At 39.6% G+C, this 20,866-nt stretch overlaps 2 protein-coding genes across 10 annotated transcripts in view; both read left to right on the top strand.

Moving 5' to 3' along the window:
* Window positions 1–6,703, top strand: part of TMTC1 (transmembrane O-mannosyltransferase targeting cadherins 1) — a 305,981-nt gene extending 299,278 nt beyond the window's left edge. For both annotated transcript variants that reach the window (XM_055572983.1, XM_055572975.1), the window contains one exon: window positions 1,243–6,703. In XM_055572983.1, the coding sequence (XP_055428958.1) occupies window positions 1,243–1,383 (141 nt within the window). In that variant the 3' untranslated portion in view covers window positions 1,384–6,703. The remainder of the gene's footprint in view (window positions 1–1,242) is intronic.
* The window catches only part of OVCH1 (ovochymase 1), a 97,196-nt gene continuing 82,349 nt past the window's right edge, over window positions 6,020–20,866 (top strand). For 3 of the 8 annotated variants that reach the window (XR_008712045.1, XR_008712044.1, XM_055572960.1), the window contains exons 1-8: window positions 6,020–6,747; window positions 10,545–10,877; window positions 11,731–11,849; window positions 12,137–12,234; window positions 12,965–13,137; window positions 15,980–16,075; window positions 16,674–16,825; window positions 19,906–20,092. Coding sequence is in view for 5 of the 8 variants with exons in the window: in XM_055572960.1 (XP_055428935.1) it covers window positions 10,775–10,877; window positions 11,731–11,849; window positions 12,137–12,234; window positions 12,965–13,137; window positions 15,980–16,075; window positions 16,674–16,825; window positions 19,906–20,092 (928 nt within the window). In the remaining 3 variants the exon portion in view is untranslated. The remainder of the gene's footprint in view (window positions 6,748–10,544; window positions 10,878–11,730; window positions 11,850–12,136; window positions 12,235–12,964; window positions 13,138–15,979; window positions 16,076–16,673; window positions 16,826–19,905; window positions 20,093–20,866) is intronic. The other 5 variants (XR_008712038.1, XM_055572951.1, XM_055572943.1 and 2 more) reach the window with 5 other exon arrangements.

The following is a 20,866-nucleotide window of genomic DNA, read 5'->3' as shown; positions in this document are numbered from 1 at the left end:
ACTTGGGAGGTAGTTCATTTAAGCATTCAATAAATATTGATATTGCTACATAGTACTTTTACTCTAAGAGGTACTGTTTTAAGTTGTAATGAAAATTTAGAGAGTAACTGGTCTTTGTCCACATGGAGCTGAGAATAAAATGGAACTGAGAATAAAATGGAACAAAGTCATGGTGTTTTAGAATGAAGAGATATCTACCAATCTTAGTGCTAAGACTTGGCAGCACACAGATCTTAAAGAGAGTCAACCATACAGAAGGAATACATGTAGTGGCAGAAAAGAAAAGAATCTGGGGAAAAAGTTAATAATTCTGACTTCTTGTCAGGGACCTTCTGGGACCAGGCACATGTAGTTGCCAGTTAAACTGAAGTATTTAATTTTTTCAAAACAAAACAGATGGGGACCAATAGAGTGTGGAGACAGGGGTCTTTAACAGGGACCAGGCACATGTGGTTGCCAGTTAAACTGAAATATTTAATTTATTCAAAAACAGATGGGGACCAATAGAGGGTGGAGACAGGTGTCTTTAACAGATCTGGTGCAACATGCCTTCCCTCCTGCCTTTAGAGTATCCAGCAGACATATATGGTCACACACCTTGAGTATGGAATAAATTTGACTCTATATTATTTATTATCAGTTCTCTTCATTTTATAAAAGCATATTTGCACTAAAGCCTGTATTAAGCAAAAGTTGCTTTTATGTTTTAAGGTGAAGATTAAAATATTTCCTGTCACTAAGTAGGTATAATAGATTCCTAAACTTTTTAATCATTACTCTTGCAATTTCAAAAATCTCTCTCTCTCTCTCTCTCACACACACACACACACACACACACCCCTCTCCCCTGACTCAACCTTCTCTCTCTTCCCTTCACTCTAATTATGAATTTCCAGTGCTTTGGTTCCATTTGATTACAAAGGAATAGTGTTAACCCTATGAGAACACTATGAGATGATAGCTTCATACCCTGTATTAATAGAATTGAAAATCTGTTTTCCTGCCATTTAACCTTATGGCATAACCCTTATCTTTCACATTCTCCATCTGGTCCGGTACTTAAACAAATGGATTCTCCAAGGCAGCAACAGATAAAGATGAAATTATACAAGCAGACAGGGTCTCCTTATGAGGACATTAATGTTAAAATGGACCAGAAGATCTGTTTCTTGGTCTCCACATTCTTCAGGCAAGCATTCTGATGGATCAGAATATAATTATCCCTTTTCTTTTTCTCTGCAGGGAAACTACGTGTCTGCAAGAACTTATTATGAAAGAGCCTTACAGCTGGTTCCAGACAGCAAACTACTGCAGGAAAATCTCGCCAAACTGGATCGCCTTGAGAAAAGATTACAGGAAGTTCGAGAAAAGAACCAAACGTAGCCAGCATTTGACCCAGTCTCAAGGGACAGTGCTGGTGTCTTTGGAAGAGGAAGAAGTGATGGAAGCTTTGCTTTCACATCATTTGGGGCACGACCAATGGCATTTTCCTCTCACTCCAAGTTCAGGGTGACACATTTTGGGACACCTGCTGGTAACACTGTGCTGGAGACTTGCATTTCCATGAAAGAAGACAAAAAGAGCAAGCAGGGGCTAGGAGACCTGAGATGGAAGGAAAACAGCAGCTGCACATTTTACAGAATTTTTTCTTGCTTTAATTCTAGATTTCCTTTCATATATGCGTCTGCTTTTTCAACCTGGAGATCTATTTCCATTTCTTAGTGTAGACATTTCTTGGTGTAGCCTCCCAGAAACAGAGGCTTGAAATGCTACGAAGTCATGGCATCTCTTCTTTATGAGAGGAGATATTTCAGAGAGGATAAATCCTCTGGGATAAACCATTTGGGAAATTCTTCCAAGAGGTAGCTCATTTAATTCTCTGGAACTAGAAATGAGTATCTCACAGTTTTTGTAAAAATCTTCTGGAATATATGGGGAAAGAGGCTGTTGTTAAGTCAGCTTTATCTTATATCCTTTTGAGGATATTGCTAGAGCCCTATTGAGAAGTAAATTAAATTCCACTCTGATACAAGCTGTTTTCCCATTGCCTACTATATCAATAAGGAAGTTTCTGGAATTGTGTATGGGTATTCATATTCCTATGGGAAAATCAAGGATCTCAGTACCCCTGATTGTTTATGGAAATGTTTTAAATTATTTTAATTTTATTACAAGTATTATTGGAGTAGTGGCTCTGCTCTAAGATTTCATAAGTGCTTTTAAAAATCATAAATGTTTCCACCTCCAAATATATTGTTATTTTGGTGGAGAAAAAATAGTATATTCTACATGAGAATTATTAAAGATATTGAGAGAATGTTCTACTTTATTATCTTAACTTTCAGAGATTATTTTTTGAAAATATATTTAATCATTGAGGAATATTTACAGTATATTACAGAAATCTTCATAGACTCTAAATGGGTGTAAAGAAGCTCTATTGATTGATCTTCCTAGGCTTAATGAGAATTCTGTGCTTAAAACATGAATGATAGAACCTGCAGTTCTTGGTTCTGTGTTTGGAATTTTGGAGATTTCATGGAAAATGCTCAAAAAAATCTAGGAAAAAAATCTAAATTCATAATTTTAAAATATATATATTTATATTTAAAAGGTATGGATGGCAAAGTTGAACTTACAATTTGACATTTGTCTTTTAGTGTTATTTATTTCATAACTTATAAAATATTTAATATATGAACACATTTTTCTCTGTACATAGTGGTTTAGTAGCAGCTTTTCATACAAAAATTATAAATCTAAACTACAAAGTAATTAAGTTTCAACAGTCCCTCAAAAATTTTATATTGATTATTCACTTGCTAAAGTTAAAGAAATTAGGAATCAGCCATCAGTGTGTGGGTGGTAATACATTTTGGAGTTGAAGAAATTGGAATATGTGATTCTAATTTGGTTTTCATCATAAACTTAAAAAAAAAAAAAAACAAAACCTACTCTGGATAGTGCTGTTCCTGGTGCTAAGCCAGGTGTCATACACATTTAGTAGCTTGAGGCACACGTATGTCACGTGCTCCAGCCAGAGCAAGAAGCCTTCTGCTTCTTTTTGGCCCCAGTAGCAGAAAGCACTGCCTCTGTGTTGTTAGTATTACTTTTTGTCAAAAATTTTTGAAAAAAAATTTCTTTGGAAAGGGATGATGCCAGAATATTTTAAATACAAAGGATTATGGAATTTAAATTAGCATACATGTTTGTGTGTATCAGTAATCCAATAATGTATATATTACAACTATGATCTTCTGTTTCCAATAGTCTTTAATGTTATAGATCATAAATGTATCTAAAATTTCATTTCAAATATTTTTAGTCCCCCAAATTATACTTCTGTAGTCCTAAGGTCAAGAAATGTACTATAATATTTATTATAAAATAACTACTCCACCTCCAAAATGAAAAACATGGAACCCTAGCTAAAAATAATATCTAGTACTTTAATTACAAACTTTTTAGAATAATCAGTAACAAAAATTTATACTTAGAAAGTTAATGGAAAAGATCAAGCCCCAAATTTTGAAAAGCAATTATGCCTTATCTGAAGGGCTGCTAAAGATATGAGAGTACATTTGTTGGAATAATTGCATTGGCTATTACAGCCTAAAAGTTTCTGAGAGAAAAGGGTCATGTGGCCTTCAGGAGACTTTTTCTGCCTTCTTTTGGATGTTTTTCTCTCTCCCCATCTGTTTCTGTTTTCTCTCTTGTCTCTCTCTCTCCCCTTCCCCTTCCCCTCTCCCCCCACCAACCCCTTCCATCTCTCTCTCTCTCTTTGTCTTTCTCACTCTGTCATTCTGTCTCATTCTGTCTGCACACACTGGCATTTCTTTGAACATTAGAAGTAAGCACTTTTTGTTGGATCAGGTATTTCTGTCCTGAGTTAATACTTTCACTTAGATGTGGCCAATGAAATAGCTTTCATAGTTGCATGGTACCTATAAGAAAGTAAATCACATGTTATTTTTCAAAGATATTAAGTGTATGTTATAACTATTTTTATTTGCTCTTGTAACACGAAATATTATGTGGAACTCCTTATCAAAATAAGAATGGGGTGCCCTGGCTAGTCATGGAGTTCATCCAGGTTCCCTTAACAAAAGCAGGCTTGGCTGTGAGTTTGTAACCTCTTTCCGAGATGGAATTGCAGAGCCAGCTTCGTGGATATGCAGTCTCTGCAGGCCTCAGGGTCTTGCACTCAAATGCACCTTGTGCTTGGTTGAATGCTATGCTTGAAATTCTTAGTAATTTTTGAACAAAGGGTCCTACAATTCTATTTTGCCCAGGACAGGAAGGAATGTAACTGATAACAAGGCTGGAGTTAGTTCAGTCTATCTAACTTGTCCTTCTGCCCTGCAAGTAGAACCAGTTCTCCTTGCCTTCAAATTCTCCAGTAAATGGCAGTCCTTTCACATGCCCTTTGACATAGAAGCCATGAGAATGGCTTTACAAGCTTATGTTAACCTTAAGAATTATTCAGGATTTCAAAGCTGACTCAGATGTTTTCAACCTGTTAATGGTATTCATGAAATATGGCTCATTAGATTAACTGTAGTGAACTAAACCAAAGATTCAAATACCTTGAAGGAAAGGAAATTTTATTTTAGGGACTCTTGAGATATATCCTCTTAGATCTGTTTATTTTAAAGCCCATCACAAAACAAAGAGGACTGTCAGCACTTGGATTCCAGCTCCCCACAGTACTTCACAGCCCCCAGTGTAGGAGTCTGATGAGCCTAACACGCAGGACCTCATTCGGTGCAGGGGTGGGAGGTGGGGGTGCAGCTGCTTTTCATCAAGGCTAAATGAGAAAAGTCCAAAGCCTTCCACACAAGCCCACAAGCCGACTGAAAAAACTAATTTGAGGAGGAGTAAAAAGCAAATGTGGGTTTCATACTGTTTCTTTCAAACCTTCCAAGCGCCTCAAATTGAAACACCACATTCAGCTGACAGCTGAGATCTCGCCCCTCATACACAGGTGCTCTATCGAGGGCCTAGTGGACTTGAAAATAACCTGGGTGCGCACTTTGGGAATCACTGGACCTCGGCCACTCAGGTTAAGATTCTAATATGCAGCCAGGCTGGAGAACCACTGCAAGCTAAAACCTTTAATAAGAGTTTATGACTTTTACCAAGACTGTTTACAGTCTTTTACAATTTTCACTTCTAAATTTAGACTAAAGTGAGCCAAGGAATTTCAAAGAATGACTTAACAGTACACTTCGTTAGTTGAAGCTGCCATGCCAAGATTGACAAACATGTGGGTTGGCTGAGGTGGTTTTGCATTTGTGGCAACGGGACTATAATTTGATCTTATATTTAGAGAACTCTTGGTTCTCAGATGGAGAATGGCCCTGCTATTTTCATGTACCAGATGAGGAGCCCAGTATATAAAACTCATGTTTTGTTATGACTCATAGAAGGGTCCATGACATAAGTTTATGCCTACACCTGTATCTCTTTTTTTTAAGTTATACATGTCAACTTTTGTTAATTATTTCTTAATTGTACTCATTGCAATAAGTTTTAAAAATATTTTTCTCTGGTTTATGATAGATTTGTACTTTAGATCAATAAATCTACAGGTTATAGTAACAGCACTCAAAGCAAATGTAGTTATAGGCATTGTTTATTTTAATTTTTTCCTAGTTTCCAAATCACATTTACTTTGATAAAAGCGTATGTTGGTATTTCCCATTAATAACAACAAAAACAACTATAAATGGCATCTTTTGACATTTTTAAAAGAGTAAAAAAAATAACAAAAACCCTGTCAAATCTTATGTTTAGGCTACAATTAAATAAGATAAAAACTTACAATGCCAAAAATGTAGGGAAATATAACTTTTTATGATTAATCTTAAGTTAATCATAAAAGTTTCTGATGTGAAAAGTATGTTGAGCAATCCTTACAAAAATAGCACTTCCTTATTTTTGTCTTTTAGTAGCTATATAACTTAAAAGAAATGAAATAACTTCAATCAAGCTATGGTTTATTATCAGTAAAATACAATGTCACAACAGAATACAAATGGCTCATATAAAAATGTTCTAATTTTATCACCAAGGATCCTTTCCATAAAAACCTTTAGGGCACATAACTCATAAAATTAGCATCATCACAATATGGGGTCATTATTAGTTTGTAAGTTTAGATCAACATTTGCCACAAACTAAAAAGAGCTCTCCATGTCCAGAAATCCAGGACATTTTTTCCCATTCTCAGTGGTATTTGTATCACTGTGCATACAAGTAATACAAATGTGCATAATGTCCTTTTGGGGTTATCTTGCTGCTCCATAGGAGGGGAGACCCAATCCAAGAATCTGGAGATCTGGAATTTAGTCCTGCTCTGCCACAAAGGAGTTGCTTCACCTGGGACAAGTTACCAATTGTCTCAATCACGTTTATAGTACATTAAAGGAGTGGTTAATTCTATGGGCCTATCAAGCTCTGTGCGGAGAAGGCGATGGCACCCCACTCCAGTACTCCTGCCTGGAAAATCCCATGGATGGAGGAGCCCGGTAGGCTGCAGTCCATGGGGTCGCTCAGAGTCGGACAGGACTGAGCGACTTCACTTTCACTTTTCACCTTCATGCATTGGAGAAGGAAATGGCAACCCACTCCAGTGTTCTTGCCTGGAGAATCCCAGGGACAGCGGAACCTGGTGGGCTGCTGTCTATGGGGTCACACAGAGTCGGACACCACTGAAGCAACTTAGCAGCAGCAGCATCAAGCTCGGTGAGTCCCCCAAATCCAAATGGAAAGCCCACTGCCTCCGCAGAGGTAACTGTTGAGTGTGGCTCTTAGTTTTAGAAATTCTTAAGATAATTATTGCAGCAAAACACAGAACCCTAAAAGTGACTGCCCGTGTACTTTAACGTGACAGAGGTAAATACTCCTATTTTGCCGTCTCCATTCCCTTCAGGGGATCAGCCCTGGGTCAGGAGGAGCCCCTGGAGAAGGAAATGGCAACCCACTCCAGGATTCTTGCCTGAAGAATGCCATGCACAGAGGAGCCTGGCGGGCTACAGTCCAAGGGATCACAAAGAGTTGGACATGACTGAGTGACTAACACTTCCACACGTAAAAGCGATTTTGTTGTGTTTCTGGGAAAAAGAAAAAAAATTTTAAATTTCCTCCAAAGACATTAAAGTATCTGTAGAAACCATGGCCTGCTTTTATAATGTGGAAATCAGCTGACTTGCTGTGACTCACTCATCCTTCCTTTTATTAGATGGAAATACTTGTATCATGTTTTTCAGATTCCTTTGATCAGTTATATATAAATGTACACTTTTGTTACTTTTGCTTTGCCAGTTAGAAATATATCTCCCATAAAGGATTTCTCCTATTTAAGTCTGATTATGTACACTTTGCCTAGGTCTTTCCAAAATAAAATTTATGTAAATGTATATTTTATATAAAATATGATGAAAATAATTAAGTCTTGTTTCAATCTCTCAAGTGGTCTGTGGTTAGTACCCACTGAAATTTATGTCACCATTAGGTGCCCACTTTTAAAATAAAAAAATACCGTCTTTCCTCCTTTCCCCCATTGTTCATTCATTCGTCGCATTGTTGTGTGTGCATGGTGCCTGCTGTCCTTTTCATGCCGCACAATGACCATTTCAGTACTTACCCCTTCCAGATACCCTCCCCTCATCTTACTGAGGAGCTGCCTTCACCTCTTTCTTGATGGTGTAAATACAAAGTAGAAAACAGGTACTTCCTCAGTATTCTGCACTCTGTCTGCAAACTTACCTGCATCTAATTCTCCCCTCTCTCCTGTTGCTGCAATGGAAAAAGAGGATCCTGGGCCCTGGATATCACTTTTGAAGAACTTCATTCTTTAACCCCTTTCTTTTTCTTCTTTAACTTCTTCCTTTTGCTGGCTCTTGTCAGTTCAGTTCTATTTTAAAACACAGATACTGGTGGCCACCATGAAGGTCACTTGGAAAAAACCTTTCCTTTATTCCTTTTCATGCGGTAGCTACTACTGCATCTGTTTATGTCCTTCACAGCCACTCTATCAGAATAAATTGTCTCCACTCATTCTATCTCTGGCCTTCACACTCTGTCTGCATCCTAGTGAAATCTGTCCCTGCAACAAATTCAAAGGAAATTGCTGTTTCTAATGTCACCAATGATCACTTTACTGCCCATTCCTAGGCCTTGTGGGATTTGGGAGACTGTTCTAGAGTTTGAACCAGTGTTTTAGTAGGGATGGAAAAACATTTTTTACACAAAACATTATGTACCCATGGTTTACTTATTGCTCCCGGGTTAGTCTCCTAACACTCCTAATTTTTCAACTATCCTTAGAATTGGGGCATCAAGCGTCTTGGAACGCCTCCAATAGCAGATCACTATTATGCTGCCCTAATGAAATTATGTTCAAATTCAATGCAGGTTTCTCAATCTAGTTTGGGATAGTCCAGCTCACTCTGCTTGACATCCTTTCCTTTTCTATAGTTTTGTGGTTTTTCCTTAAGTAAGAGAATACTTCCATTTCAGCATCACCACAAACTCAATTTATATTTAAACCATCATCTTACTAGCAAATTTCTATCTGAAACTAATGACTTGGCTTTTGATATGTATGCAATTCACAATGAATGACTCTTTTTCTATTTAATGGAAAGGCATTATTTTTTTATGGCTGTAAGGGAACAATCCTCTGTATTAGAAGGACAAGGTCTCATTTAAGGCTGGGAGTTTGAACTCTGGAAACAAAGGGAGCTATGCTGTAACAGGAAATGATGTCCAACCCCATGGAGACTTCAGGTCTGAAACAAAACACTAATGATCCTGCAAAGCTGTGTGTGTACCACGTGTACAAGACTGCAAGGGGACACGGTTTCTGAGCTTCATGAGAAAGTTAGCCATGAACTTGAACATTGTGGGTCCAACTTGCATTTTTTCCTTCCTTCTCTCTCATTTTTTAAGAGCTTTGTAGTAGCTTTAATATGACCTACTCTTGCTAAGAAAAAGAGAGGAGTTTGGGTCCATTTGGAGAATCTGAGCTTTTTTGGAGAGTAGTGAGTCCCTGAGGCCACAAATGGTTATGGTAACACTTGTGAGATTGCTACAGTAAAAGCGAAACTCAGAGATAAGCGTGTTGAGGGCTACTACCTGGAGGTAACCTGGAGAACTCAGGTGTAGTTGTATATCTTCAGGAAAGAGCTGTTTACCTTACCAAGCCCCCTCCTGGTGTTCCCCCAACACTCAAGCTCAAAACCTGGGAGTCATCTACTCAAACTGTCATCCAAATTGTATTTGCTTAAAACGATGCTACCCTCAAAAACAATTCAGTCCAACAGAACTATATGATGATGACTGTGTTTTGTATCTGTGCTGTCCAGTATGGTAGCCACTAGCTACAGGTGGCTGGTGAGCTCTTAAAGTGTAGCTAGTGTGACTGAGGAACTCAGTTTTTATTTTAGCTAATATTAATTTGAATAACCACATATGGCTAATGTCTACTCTATTGAATAGTACAGCTGTAGAGCTTTTCAGTCCCCACTCCAGTACTCCTGCCTGGAAAATCCCATGGATGGAGGAGCCTGGTAGGCTGCAGTCCATGGGGTCTCTAAGAGTCGGACACGACTGAAGTAACTTAGCAGCAGCAGAGCTTTTCAGTGATCTAAGACTTGAGATATAAAAATCACAGAAACTCCTTTTAGGTTCATGAAACAAAAAGGTTTGAGATGGTATGTCTCAAGTTTGGGTGTCAATCCCATTCTTTGAGCTTTTTGCCCCAGGTTCCCAGTTCACCTTCTGCTCCTTCTTCCCTCAGCTGTCACCTGCCTGTCACTGTACCTGCCTACACTTTGATCATCTCTGTTTTCCTGTCCTTCTGTCTACCACTTGTCTCCCTGATTTGTTTACCCCTCTACCTCAAGGAGCTTTTATTTCTATTTTATACAGAAGTGAGACAATTGGGCCTGGGTGTCTAGGTTAGTTAATATATATATATAGTGTTCACTTAACTTTGTCCTCATTTTTTGATAAATTATAAATCAATTACAAATTCTAGCTTTATTCCTCTCCCAACCTCAAGCTAATTTGTTACAAATTACTTACTAGAAAATGATATTGATTGAAAAAATGCTAACATGCAGTGAATTCATTTTAATAATCTTAAATGCTGGATCCCACAGCTTTGGTCCATTCCACTGAAGCTGATGATAACAGACACCCAGAAAAGGAGTAGGGCAGAATTCTGATCATTCATATCCAGTCCTTTTGAAAACTCAGGAGTGTCAAGGTCTTCAACAAGCTTTTTAGACGCTGGTGGGATCTTTAATACTCAAACTTTCAAGAGTCTTCCTCCTTTCGGGGTCAGCCTACGTGTGTCCTGCATGGGTGCCCGGCTTCCTTTACCCTGGGACTTGGGCCACATTCCCTGACTGGGAACAGAATTCACCTGCGCCGAGAATTCTAGGCCATTGATCCCCTTGGTCCCGCATCTGTCCTAGCATCTCCTGCATCTGATTCTGGCTCGCCTGCAAGTTTTACCTCACGCCTGTTTGCAGGAGTGAATGGCGGGGACGCGATGACACCTGGGGGCCGAAGAGCAGCTGCGGCTGGGCTGGTCCTGAGGAGGGACACCTGCGCGCCCGGCTGCGCGGTAGATGCGCCACCCACCCCCCACCCCCGGCTCAGAAGGATGGAGTGATGTAGGCAGGCGCTTCCGGGAGCTCAGAGCCCAGGGAGGCCGGAGCGCTTCTCTTCGCTGGTTTGCAGCGCCTGCGTCTGGGCGAAGATGGACCGGTCACCACGCGCGGAAGCCATACGCGCATTGCCCGGGGCTGTTTCACTCCTGCTGCTGCTGCTGTTGCTGGCGGTCCACTCCTCGCCCAGCCGAGGTGAGCCAGGTCCTGGGTGCCTTTCCCTAGGCCAACAAAGACAACGGGCAGGTGTGCCCACGAAGTGCCTGGGCCGAATATTCTTCGGAAATCTTTTAGATTCTGGAGTTCAACTTTTTAGGCACATCTGTTAACTTTGCTGGTGCTAAAGATTTTTCTCCAAGGAAAGATAACCAAATGGAAGTAACTTAAAATCCAGTAACTCTGTTTCAGAGCAGCGTATGTTCTCCAGTATCTTTCATTCCACCTAAATTATGCCATGCTAACCCTCCCAGAGAAGGCAATGTCACCCCACTCTTCCCATGGACGGAGGAGCCTGGTGGGCTGCAGTCCACGGGGTCTCAAAGAGTCCGACAAGGGTCGGACACGACTGAATGACTTCACTTTCACTTTTCACTTTCATGCCTTGGAGAAGGAAATGGCAACCCACTCCAGTGTTCTTGCCTGGAGAATCCCAGGGACAGAGGAGCCTGGTGGGCTGCTGTCTATGGGGTCGGACAGGGTCGGGCAGAGTCGGACAGGACTGAAGTGACTTAGTAGCAGCAGCAGCAACCCTCCCAGGGAAAGCCCCGAATCCCTCACCAGAGGGAGAGGGGCCTCATTCAATGGCCAGGTCTATTTTTGTTGAGGCAGCTCAGGCTGCAAAGGGCAGGGAGTGTCACCAGGCAAGTGCTAGTCAATGAGGTGTGAGTGGGACAGTCTCAGGTCGGGGATATTTTGAGAAAAGAGGGCAGCCTCCAGCTGAGTGAACATCTGCACTGGGGGAATAAAACCCCAGAATGGAAATCTTGATACAATGAACCCTGACATGAGGAGCGGTGTGTGTATGTGACACATATGCTCTCCCACACAGGACTGAAGTACGGAATTCATGCAGTTGATTTGAAAAGTATAGAAACTGTCTTGGAATCTAGGTTCTTCTCTAGAATTAGCAGTTGGAGAAATTCAACAGTTGGTGGACACCCATGGCAGGTGAGTGTGATAAAGACATTGATTTCTTAATGAGCTAATGGTGAATTATTTCCCTATTTTTAGATACCATAACTCCAGCTTAACAGGTAATTTTACAATGGACCCCCACTTGACCTCACTGTCACCAAGTTTGCTTCATAAGAAATCTCTTACTAACCAATTTATTGAATATATCAGTATCTTAATGTGACATCATATTAGAAGAGTTGATTTCAGATGTTTCTGAAGGAGGTAACATCTATGTGGAGATGTATATTAGTTGTGTTCCTAACTTTTTTCTTGGGCAGGTCTCCCTGAAATTAGGTGGACACCACTTCTGTGGAGGAAGTTTGATTCAAGATGATCTGGTTGTTACAGCAGTACATTGCCTGATTGGCCTCAGTGAGTAAGTTGTGGATTTCACTACTTATCAAACCTTGATCCATGGCAACTGGACCGGGAGAGTCGATGCCCTAAATGCTATGCAAGGTTCAACCTTAGTCCCTTTCTTAATTTTTTCCATCTGGTCCACCTGCTGACTGACTTTCCTGATTCCCAGATGTTTGTGTGTAGCCCAAGATTTCTGGTGCTTTCTACTCAACTAATCAGAGACCTCAAAGATTCCACACATAATCTATGATTTGTAGAGTTAGTGGAGGGTAGGTTGATGGTTATTGATTCTAATAAAGTATTAACATTGAATGTTAAATGAATGAGCCAATGTTTTAATAATCTACTTTTCAGTAATTAGGAGGGAAAAATACTATTAAAAGAGGGTGCTAATAGAAAAAGGACAGTAGAAACAACTTTTATATCTTGTTTAAAATGGTAGAGCATATAGAGAGAGACTGGTTTATGTACAAAAGATACCTGAATATTTTATGCAGAAAGATGAGTGACAATAGGAGAAAGAGTTCACAGAATGTAAACACTCCATGATTGAAAACCATGACTTTTTATAGATAGCTATAATTTATAGAAATTATAACAATAGTAATAATCACTAATAAAGTACATCTTCTTTTAAGATTTGGAAATCCCTAAAGATACATTAATCATGTTAATTACATGAAATCAAGACGATCTTTCCTGGAGGAAAGGATTATACTTACTGAAAGATTTCTGTTTGGTTTTAGGAAGCAAATTAAGAGTCTGACAGTGACTGCTGGGGAGTACAACCTCTTTCAGAAGGATAAGGAGGAACAAAATATTCCTGTCTCAAAAATTATTATCCATCCTGAATACAACAGACGTGGATATATGAGTTTTAATATTGCCCTGCTGTATCTAAAACTCAAAGTCAAGTTTGGTAAGTAGGGAGAGTTAGAATACAAAAGATGTAATGAAAAAAGCTATATTTATTCATTTTTACCAGTTAACTTTAATTTCTCTGTGTATATGTGTGTGTGTGTATATATATATAGTAATATTAGAATAGATAAATTTTGTTCCTTAAAAATAATTTTGTTTAATCTATAACATATAAAAAGTACTGCACAGGCTATAAGTACCAGCCACGACTTATGTATGCTTAATCAGCATTTTAAGTACTCCAGTGTCTTGGCTGGGCAATATTCTAGACCATCTACCTGTACTCGTCTCTAACCAAGGAGTATGGGACATTTGAAAATGTCCTCAGATTTCTCCTTTCTGTCATTATTATGGGCAAGATATTTGACACCATTCTCAGTACAGATAATCTAAGCATTCTAGACAAAATATTAAAAGCCTACTTTAAAAAAATACAGGAAAGGGAAGTGTTCAGTGGCCAAAAACAATGAAAGAGAACAAATTCAAAGGAGTTAGCCAGACACTGAAGTTAAGTGACTGCCGTTGAAGCATCTAAATGATCTTTAAGAACCTATAACCTTAACTTTCCATGCAAGGAGCGTGCGTGGGAGTAGGATGTGGCAGCAGAGAGTCTGACTGGAACTTCCCATGTATGTAACCTGGGACTTCTTGAAAGGTGATGCTTTACGAGAGGAAGGGAAAGAGGGAAATATACCACATAAAGTGAGGGAATAAGGAAAATTCACCTGCTTGAACTTTGGCCCTGGATGGAGGGCTCTCAGAAATATCTATTTTCCTGAGCTAGCGTTCTTTCAGGTTTGCAGCTGGCATTCACATTGCCTGTCCCCAAAACTCTAGGCCAAGATTTTAAAGTTCCAGGTGAGTAATTGGGTTTCTGGCAGAAGCAAAGGCAGTAAATTCTCTTTGAAGACATGAACCTTAAGTCTCAGCTTGAATGTACTCCCATAGAGCTTTAGTGATTGAGAGCACACACAATTAAAAGCGTGCAGAGAAGGTTGCCACCAGAGTCCAAAGTAATCAACCGGAATCAGACATTCCAAGATTACAGATGTTAAAATGATATACATAACTACAAAGTAAGTTTTAAGTTTAAATAAGTAAAAGTCTATAAAAAATGACTAACAAACAAGAAACTATTAACTGAAAAGGAAGACTTGAAATGGAGTCAATAAAACTTAAAGATATGAACATAGTTGGAATTGGTAACAATAGTTGAATTAAATAGAGACATTGACCATACTCATTGCTCATTCTTCTTTCTCTCACACTCTATATTGAATCCGTCAGAAAAATTCTATTGCTTCTGTCTCACCCTCTCCTCTCCTACATCCTGCTCCAGGCTCCCATCATTTCTTGCCTGGGTTAATTTGAATGGTCTCTTGAATCATCTCCAACTTCCTCTCTTGCATCCCTAATTTTTATTATTAACCCAGCAGCCAGAATAATACTTTTGAAATGTAAATAAGAGTATATTACTCTGCTCAAAACACTTCAGTGGTTCTCCATTACACTCAGATGCAAATCAGTATTCTTAGCTGACATCATCCATCATCCTAACCCTGTAGCCAACCTCTTTTTTTGTTCATATTTTACTAGAACTTCTTTTGTTTAGTCTGCTCCAGACCTCCTGGAATCCTCACTGTTCCCTAGACATATATGACATGATTCCACTGCAGGAAATTTCCATTTTGTTTTTTTCTTCTTCAGATACTTTCCACAGATATGACTGCCACAGATATGATTTCTTCCCTCAACTTCTTCAATGCTCTGCTCAATGGAACTTGGCATGACTGCCATTTTACAAATTGCATCTCCCTTGCCATATTCCCTAATCGCCAGACTTCTCATCTTTCTTATCCTTTCCTGATTTTTTTGAAAAATCAGAGCACATATTACCTGATAGCTAAATTATTAGAATTATTACTTGTATTTCACCCCAAACTCACTCTCTCTGTCTTTCTCTCTCACTCACACTCACACTTATTCATGCCCAGATCTACATTCTGTCAGGGCAGGGATTTTTCCTGGTCATTTACTGAGGGCTAGAAGACCACTTGCTACATGCTGCTGCTGCTGCTACTGCTAAGTCGCTTCAGTCGTGTCCGACTCTGTGCGACCCCATAGACGGCCGCCCACCAGGCTCCCCTGTCTCTGGGATTCTCCAGGCAAGAACACTGGAGTGGGGTGCCATTTCCTTCTCCACATAACAGTGCTCAATTACTTGAGTGAAAAACTATCCCTTAAGAACAAGTGAAGTGAAGTGAAAGTCACGCATTTGTGTCTGACTCTTTGCAACCCCATGGACTATACAGTCCATGAAATTCTCTAGGCCAGAATACTGGAGTGGATAGCCTTTCCCTTCTCCAGGGGATCTTCCCAACCCAGGAATCAAACCCAGGTCTCCCACATTGCAGGTGGATTCTTTACCAGCTGAGCCACTAGGAAGCCCAAGAAAACTGGAGTGGGTAGCCTATCCCTTCTCCAGAGGATCTTCCTGACCTAAGAATCGAATTGGAGTTTCCCTCATTGAAGGCAGATCCTTTACCAACTGAGCTGTGAGGGAAGCCCCTTAAGAACAAGGGCACATCCTAAAATGTTGGTAGTTGGGGAAGGTCATTTTGGTACTTTTAACAATGAGTTGTTTTCCTTACTTGCACTTTATAAATTTATATAAATATGGGATAGTTCTTTTGAGAGAGGAAAAACCTTTAAAATATCATTAATTACATTTAGGAAGAAAGTGTGGAAGCTATGACGTCAACCAGATGTCAGTTTCCAAATATATTTAGGATCACTTGTCTGTGACGCGTATGATTTTTTGTTATTGTTGTTTTTTTCAGGAACTACTGTTCAGCCAATCTGTATCCCTCATAGAGGTGATAAATTTGAAGAAGGAATTTTTTGCATGGCCAGTGGATGGGGCAAGATTTCAGAGAGTAAGAGACATCAAAAGAATGTAATATTTCTTCTAGTCTCCTTTACATGCCCATTGGAATCAGAAATTTTGTTGGTCTTAAATAATACATTTATCCTTGTTTTATCCTCTCTGAGTTCCAACTCAGGGAAGACTTCTGCTTGTCTTCACCAAAAAAAGGCTATACTTAAAGGCTCTACATAAAATTCCTTCTGCTGCCATTTTGGTTAGGTGTATCAGGGTCAGGAACAGGAAGTAAATATAATAGATGAAGAATACAGTAAAGTAACAATAGTTCAGCTTCCTTATCTTTGGTATTGTGATTTTTAAAAAGCAAAGAACATTACAAAATATTGCCTTTACTGACTGAAGTTTTCCTCTTGAGGAAACATTTAAGCATATATTCAGAGAAGCTACAATAGCCTATGTTACATTAAAAATATGATTTAAAACACTTTGTCACTAATGTAAGATTTTAGGGAAAAATATCATTCAGAGCTATAAAAAAAATTATTTCTACATTTTGGTTAAACATCTACCAGTTCTAAACTTGTAAGTTTCTTATTGGTTTCTTTAAGTGGGGACAGTTGTTGACCAACTAACCAGTCCCTTCTCCACAGCATCAGAATATTCAAATATCCTACAGGAAGTGGAAATTCCCATTATGGATGACAGAACATGCGGTGCCATGCTCAGGGCCATGAACCTTCCTCCCCTGGGGAGGGACATGTTGTGTGCCAGTTTTCCTGATGGGGAAAAGGATGCCTGCCAGGTAATAAGCATTGTTGTTGTCGGTCTGTTGCCCAGTCATGTCCAACTCTTTGTGACCCTATGGACTGCAGCACACTAGTCCTCCTAGCATAAACCAGTCCAGTTATTCACCCACTATCACATGGATGAGAGTGCCTTCTGGGCTGCTTTTGAGGGGTTACTTCTTTAAGATTTCGCTTTTCCCTCATCTTTCCATCTGATTTCTACTGAAAAACTTTCCTTGACCAGAGCTGAGAGAGTTCTCTTCTATCCCATGTGCATTCTTACCCCTGTACCTCTTTGTGGGGGAGTGAAGAGGTCAGGCAAGGAAGATGGTTTCAACATTTCCAACCTAACAAAATCAGACAAGATAACCACCTTGGCAAATGAATTAGGCTAGCTGTGATTATTTTTCATTCTACCTTTTGTTAAACATTTTAACTTTTCTCAAGCTTTAGCGAGGAATGCAATGTTTACACAGAGTTTGACCAAAGATAGGCAATGGCACCCCACTCCAGTACTCTTGCCTAGAAAATCCCATGGACGGAAGAGCCTGGTAGGCTGCAGTCCATGGGATCGCTAAGAGTCGGACACGACTGAGCGACTTCACTTTCACTTTTCACTTTCATGCATTGGAGAAGAAAGTGGCACCCCACTCCAGTATTCTTGCCTGGAGAATCCGAGGGGCGGGGGAGCATGGTGGGCTGCCGTCTATGGGGTCGCACAGAGTCGGACACGACTGAAGTGACTTAGCAGCAGCATACCTACAGTAACTGCGGGGTAAAAGATGTTGTACACAACAACATTCCAAGGCCAGCACAACTTCACAAAGAAGACCAACTCTGACAAGAAAGCAAAGGGAGGCCAGTTTGTGATAGATGTGGATTTTAAGTTTTAATTATAATTGTTTTTCTTAAAATGGAGGACCAGGGAGTCTTTATTCTTTACCAACAAGCAGCTTGAAACTGCATTGGGGAGCTCTCTAAAATTTTCTGTTGGGAAAATGTTTAATTTTTCTTCTAGGGGGTGACAGAATAAGGGCCAGGGAGAGTTTGGTAGGAAGGAGATAGACATTTACAATTATTCTGCTTTCTAAATTGGAATATAGGTAGACTTACTGTCTCATCCTTCACAGGTAAGTATTTTCTGGATAAAGTTGTCAAACAATTCTGTGCCTTTTGTGGGGATTCAATCTGATACCAATTGGCATGTGTTTTCAAAGCAGCACATTGTTATGAAGAATTAATAAAGATAAGATCCTGAAAGTGTGGCTCCTTTATCCTCTAGTTTCAGAGCCAATGGATCCTTTACATATAGACCCTGGGACAAAATAAGTTTCCCAGGCATTCTGTTTTAAAAGCCTTGAGCCATTGCGTGAACTTGGGGGCTCTATTGACTGGTACTGTGGGCTTGGAATGTGATCCAGTCTTTCCTAGAATGCTATAGTGGAAGCATTATCTGTGAACTATCTAAGTGTTTATCTGTGAACTCCCCCTCCTCCTTCCATTGATTTTGAATTGTTACCAAAAGACTAGGAGGAAGAGAGAAATTAAGAGTTAGCTTGACAAGATTGCATAAAGTGAGTGGAAGGAGTTTACATCTGAATAAAAGGATAGTCCTTTGAAACCAATGGTGAAGAAACAAAATGATAAACACAAAACGTTGATGAATAATTGCCAAGGTCCAGCCCTGGCTGATCCAGGGTATTCGAAGGGGAGACGGAGTAGGCGACCTATTTATTTATTTATTTATTCAGAGATATAAAGAATAATAGAATGAGGATAACTCAGTAGGAAAATTCAGTGGAGAAAAGAAGCTAAGTAGCTTGGTTTACGCGGAAAATCAATATAACCCGTGACACCAGGTTAGCTCTGACCACGGAGGCCGCAGGCGCCCTCTCGAATAGCGGTAGGAGCCCCACCTTAGACACCTTCTCGAGTGGGTCTTAGAAGCCCAGGCAAATAGATGGTCGCAGAGGATATCGTGCTCCAGATGGATACTCAGCTGGAGGTTGAGGGGAAGAATGACATGGGGAGACCAAGCGTTGGTGAGCAAGGCCCGTAGCTTTATTTTCAACAGGGGCTTTTATACCCTAAGTTACACATAGAGGATAATAGGGGATGCAAAGTCAGCAGTCTTTGATGCTTATCAAAAACCAGGGTTTCTTTCCTGCAAATTTATCGTATACAAATGGTTTAGGTGATTTACATCATCTTCTGGCCAGAAGGCCTATTAACATTTTATGACTCTTGACAAGGACTTATCAACAAAGACTTATTTTCTCTAAGAGTGATTATTTTAAGGTTTGGCACCATCTTCTGAAGATAAAATTACATCCCTATAGGGCGGATGTGTAATGGGTTTACAACAAAGGAAAAAATTTATTACCTTAAGGGTCTAAAGTTACTAACACCAAGGCCACTACTTATTTTTTCTACATACCAACTATATTAATTAATACACATTCAAGGATACAATTCAGGGGATGTGAAAACTTGGCAACAAACATTGGCTCATCAATGAAATCTTTTACTAGTTTTATTCTGACAGTTTCTAACTCTCTGAGAGGCTCTAAGCTATTTGAATATCTTAAGCTTCCCGTGCCTCTCGAGGCTGGGAGACTGTAAACAATCGTATGCATAGCTGTAGGTGTCCGGGTAAACTTGTCAGGCGAGTTAGAGAGCCATCTGAGGGGTTTGGATTTAAACACTCCTAATTGCCCGGGAACTTTATTAATTGGAGCTGTAAGTTAGCTCTTTGACAGAGAGAGTGAGATGGTGGTGGGGGACAGCCCCCAGTAAAGTCAGAGGTGGGAGCACAAAGCAATAAAGTAGGCAGACTCTGGTTTTTTGGGGGTAGATGCTCGAGAATATCCGGGGGGACTCCCGAGGCTCGATCCTGCCTTTGCGTATGCCGAGCCTCCTTCCTCATGACCTTTGTCACGAGTGGAATGTCTCTTGCCGGCTCCCGGCAAATAATGACCATTGAGTTGTTATGCTTCTACTACTTCTCTCTCTGAGATGAGGGCTGATCTTTTTGCACCTGATAAAATATTTTTAACTTGTAACTGTTTTAAAATTTCCTCTTTCTCTACCATAAAAGAGGGACTCTGGAGGCCCACTTGTTTGTAGAAGAGATGATGGAGCCTGGGTTCTTGCTGGGATAACTTCCTGGGCAGCTGGTTGTACTAGAGTTTGGAATCCTTTCAGAAATAAGCAGAGAAAGGCATCACCTGGCATTTTCTCCAAGGTATTTGTGTTGATGGATTTTATCACACAGACCATGACAGGTGAGTGTAATTTTCTGTGGATTCTTCCTTCCTCATCCACTGCAACTCAAAAAATGATCATGCCTATTTCAAGGATAGTTACTCTATGTTGCAGATATAATCAGAAATAAGCTTTAAAATAAGAAGATGATGGCTGTTTTTTGTTCTTAATCCAGTGTATATAAATTTTTAAGTCTGATTTCATGAACAATGATACCTGTCAATTTAACTTGAACATCAACTGGATCGTCAAGTTTATGGTCATGTAGATTTTCATGAGATATGTTTTTTGTACTTAGGAGATTTTAAAATAGTTTTTGAGAATAGTCTCATTAGAAGATTCTTTTTTATAAATTTATTTTTTTTAATTGAAGGATAATTGCTTTACAGAATTTTCTGTTTTCTGTCAAACCTCAACATGAATCAGCCATAGGTATACATATATCCCCTCCCTTTTGAACTTCACTCCCCATCCCTCCCCTCTAGGTTGATACAGAGCCCCTGTTTGAGTTTCCTGAGCCATACAGAAAATTCCCGTTGGCTATTTATTTTACATATGGTAATAAGTTTCCATGTTATTCTTTCCATGCATCTCACCCTCTCCTCCCCTCTCCCCAAGTCCATAGTCTATTCTCGGTCTGTTTCTCCATTGCTGCCTTGTAAATAAATTCTTTAACACCATTTTTCTAGATTCTATATATATGCATTAGAATACAGTATTTAGCTTTCTCTTTCTGACTTACTTCACTCTGTATAATAGGTTCTAGATTCATCTACCTCATTAGAACTGACTCA

Source organism: Bubalus kerabau, chromosome 1 (genome assembly GCF_029407905.1).
Source record: "Bubalus kerabau isolate K-KA32 ecotype Philippines breed swamp buffalo chromosome 1, PCC_UOA_SB_1v2, whole genome shotgun sequence".
In the NCBI taxonomy this organism is placed as follows: domain Eukaryota; kingdom Metazoa; phylum Chordata; class Mammalia; order Artiodactyla; family Bovidae; genus Bubalus; species Bubalus kerabau.
Note: the sequence above shows the minus strand (reverse complement) of the source record. Positions and strands in the feature narration are given on the sequence as shown.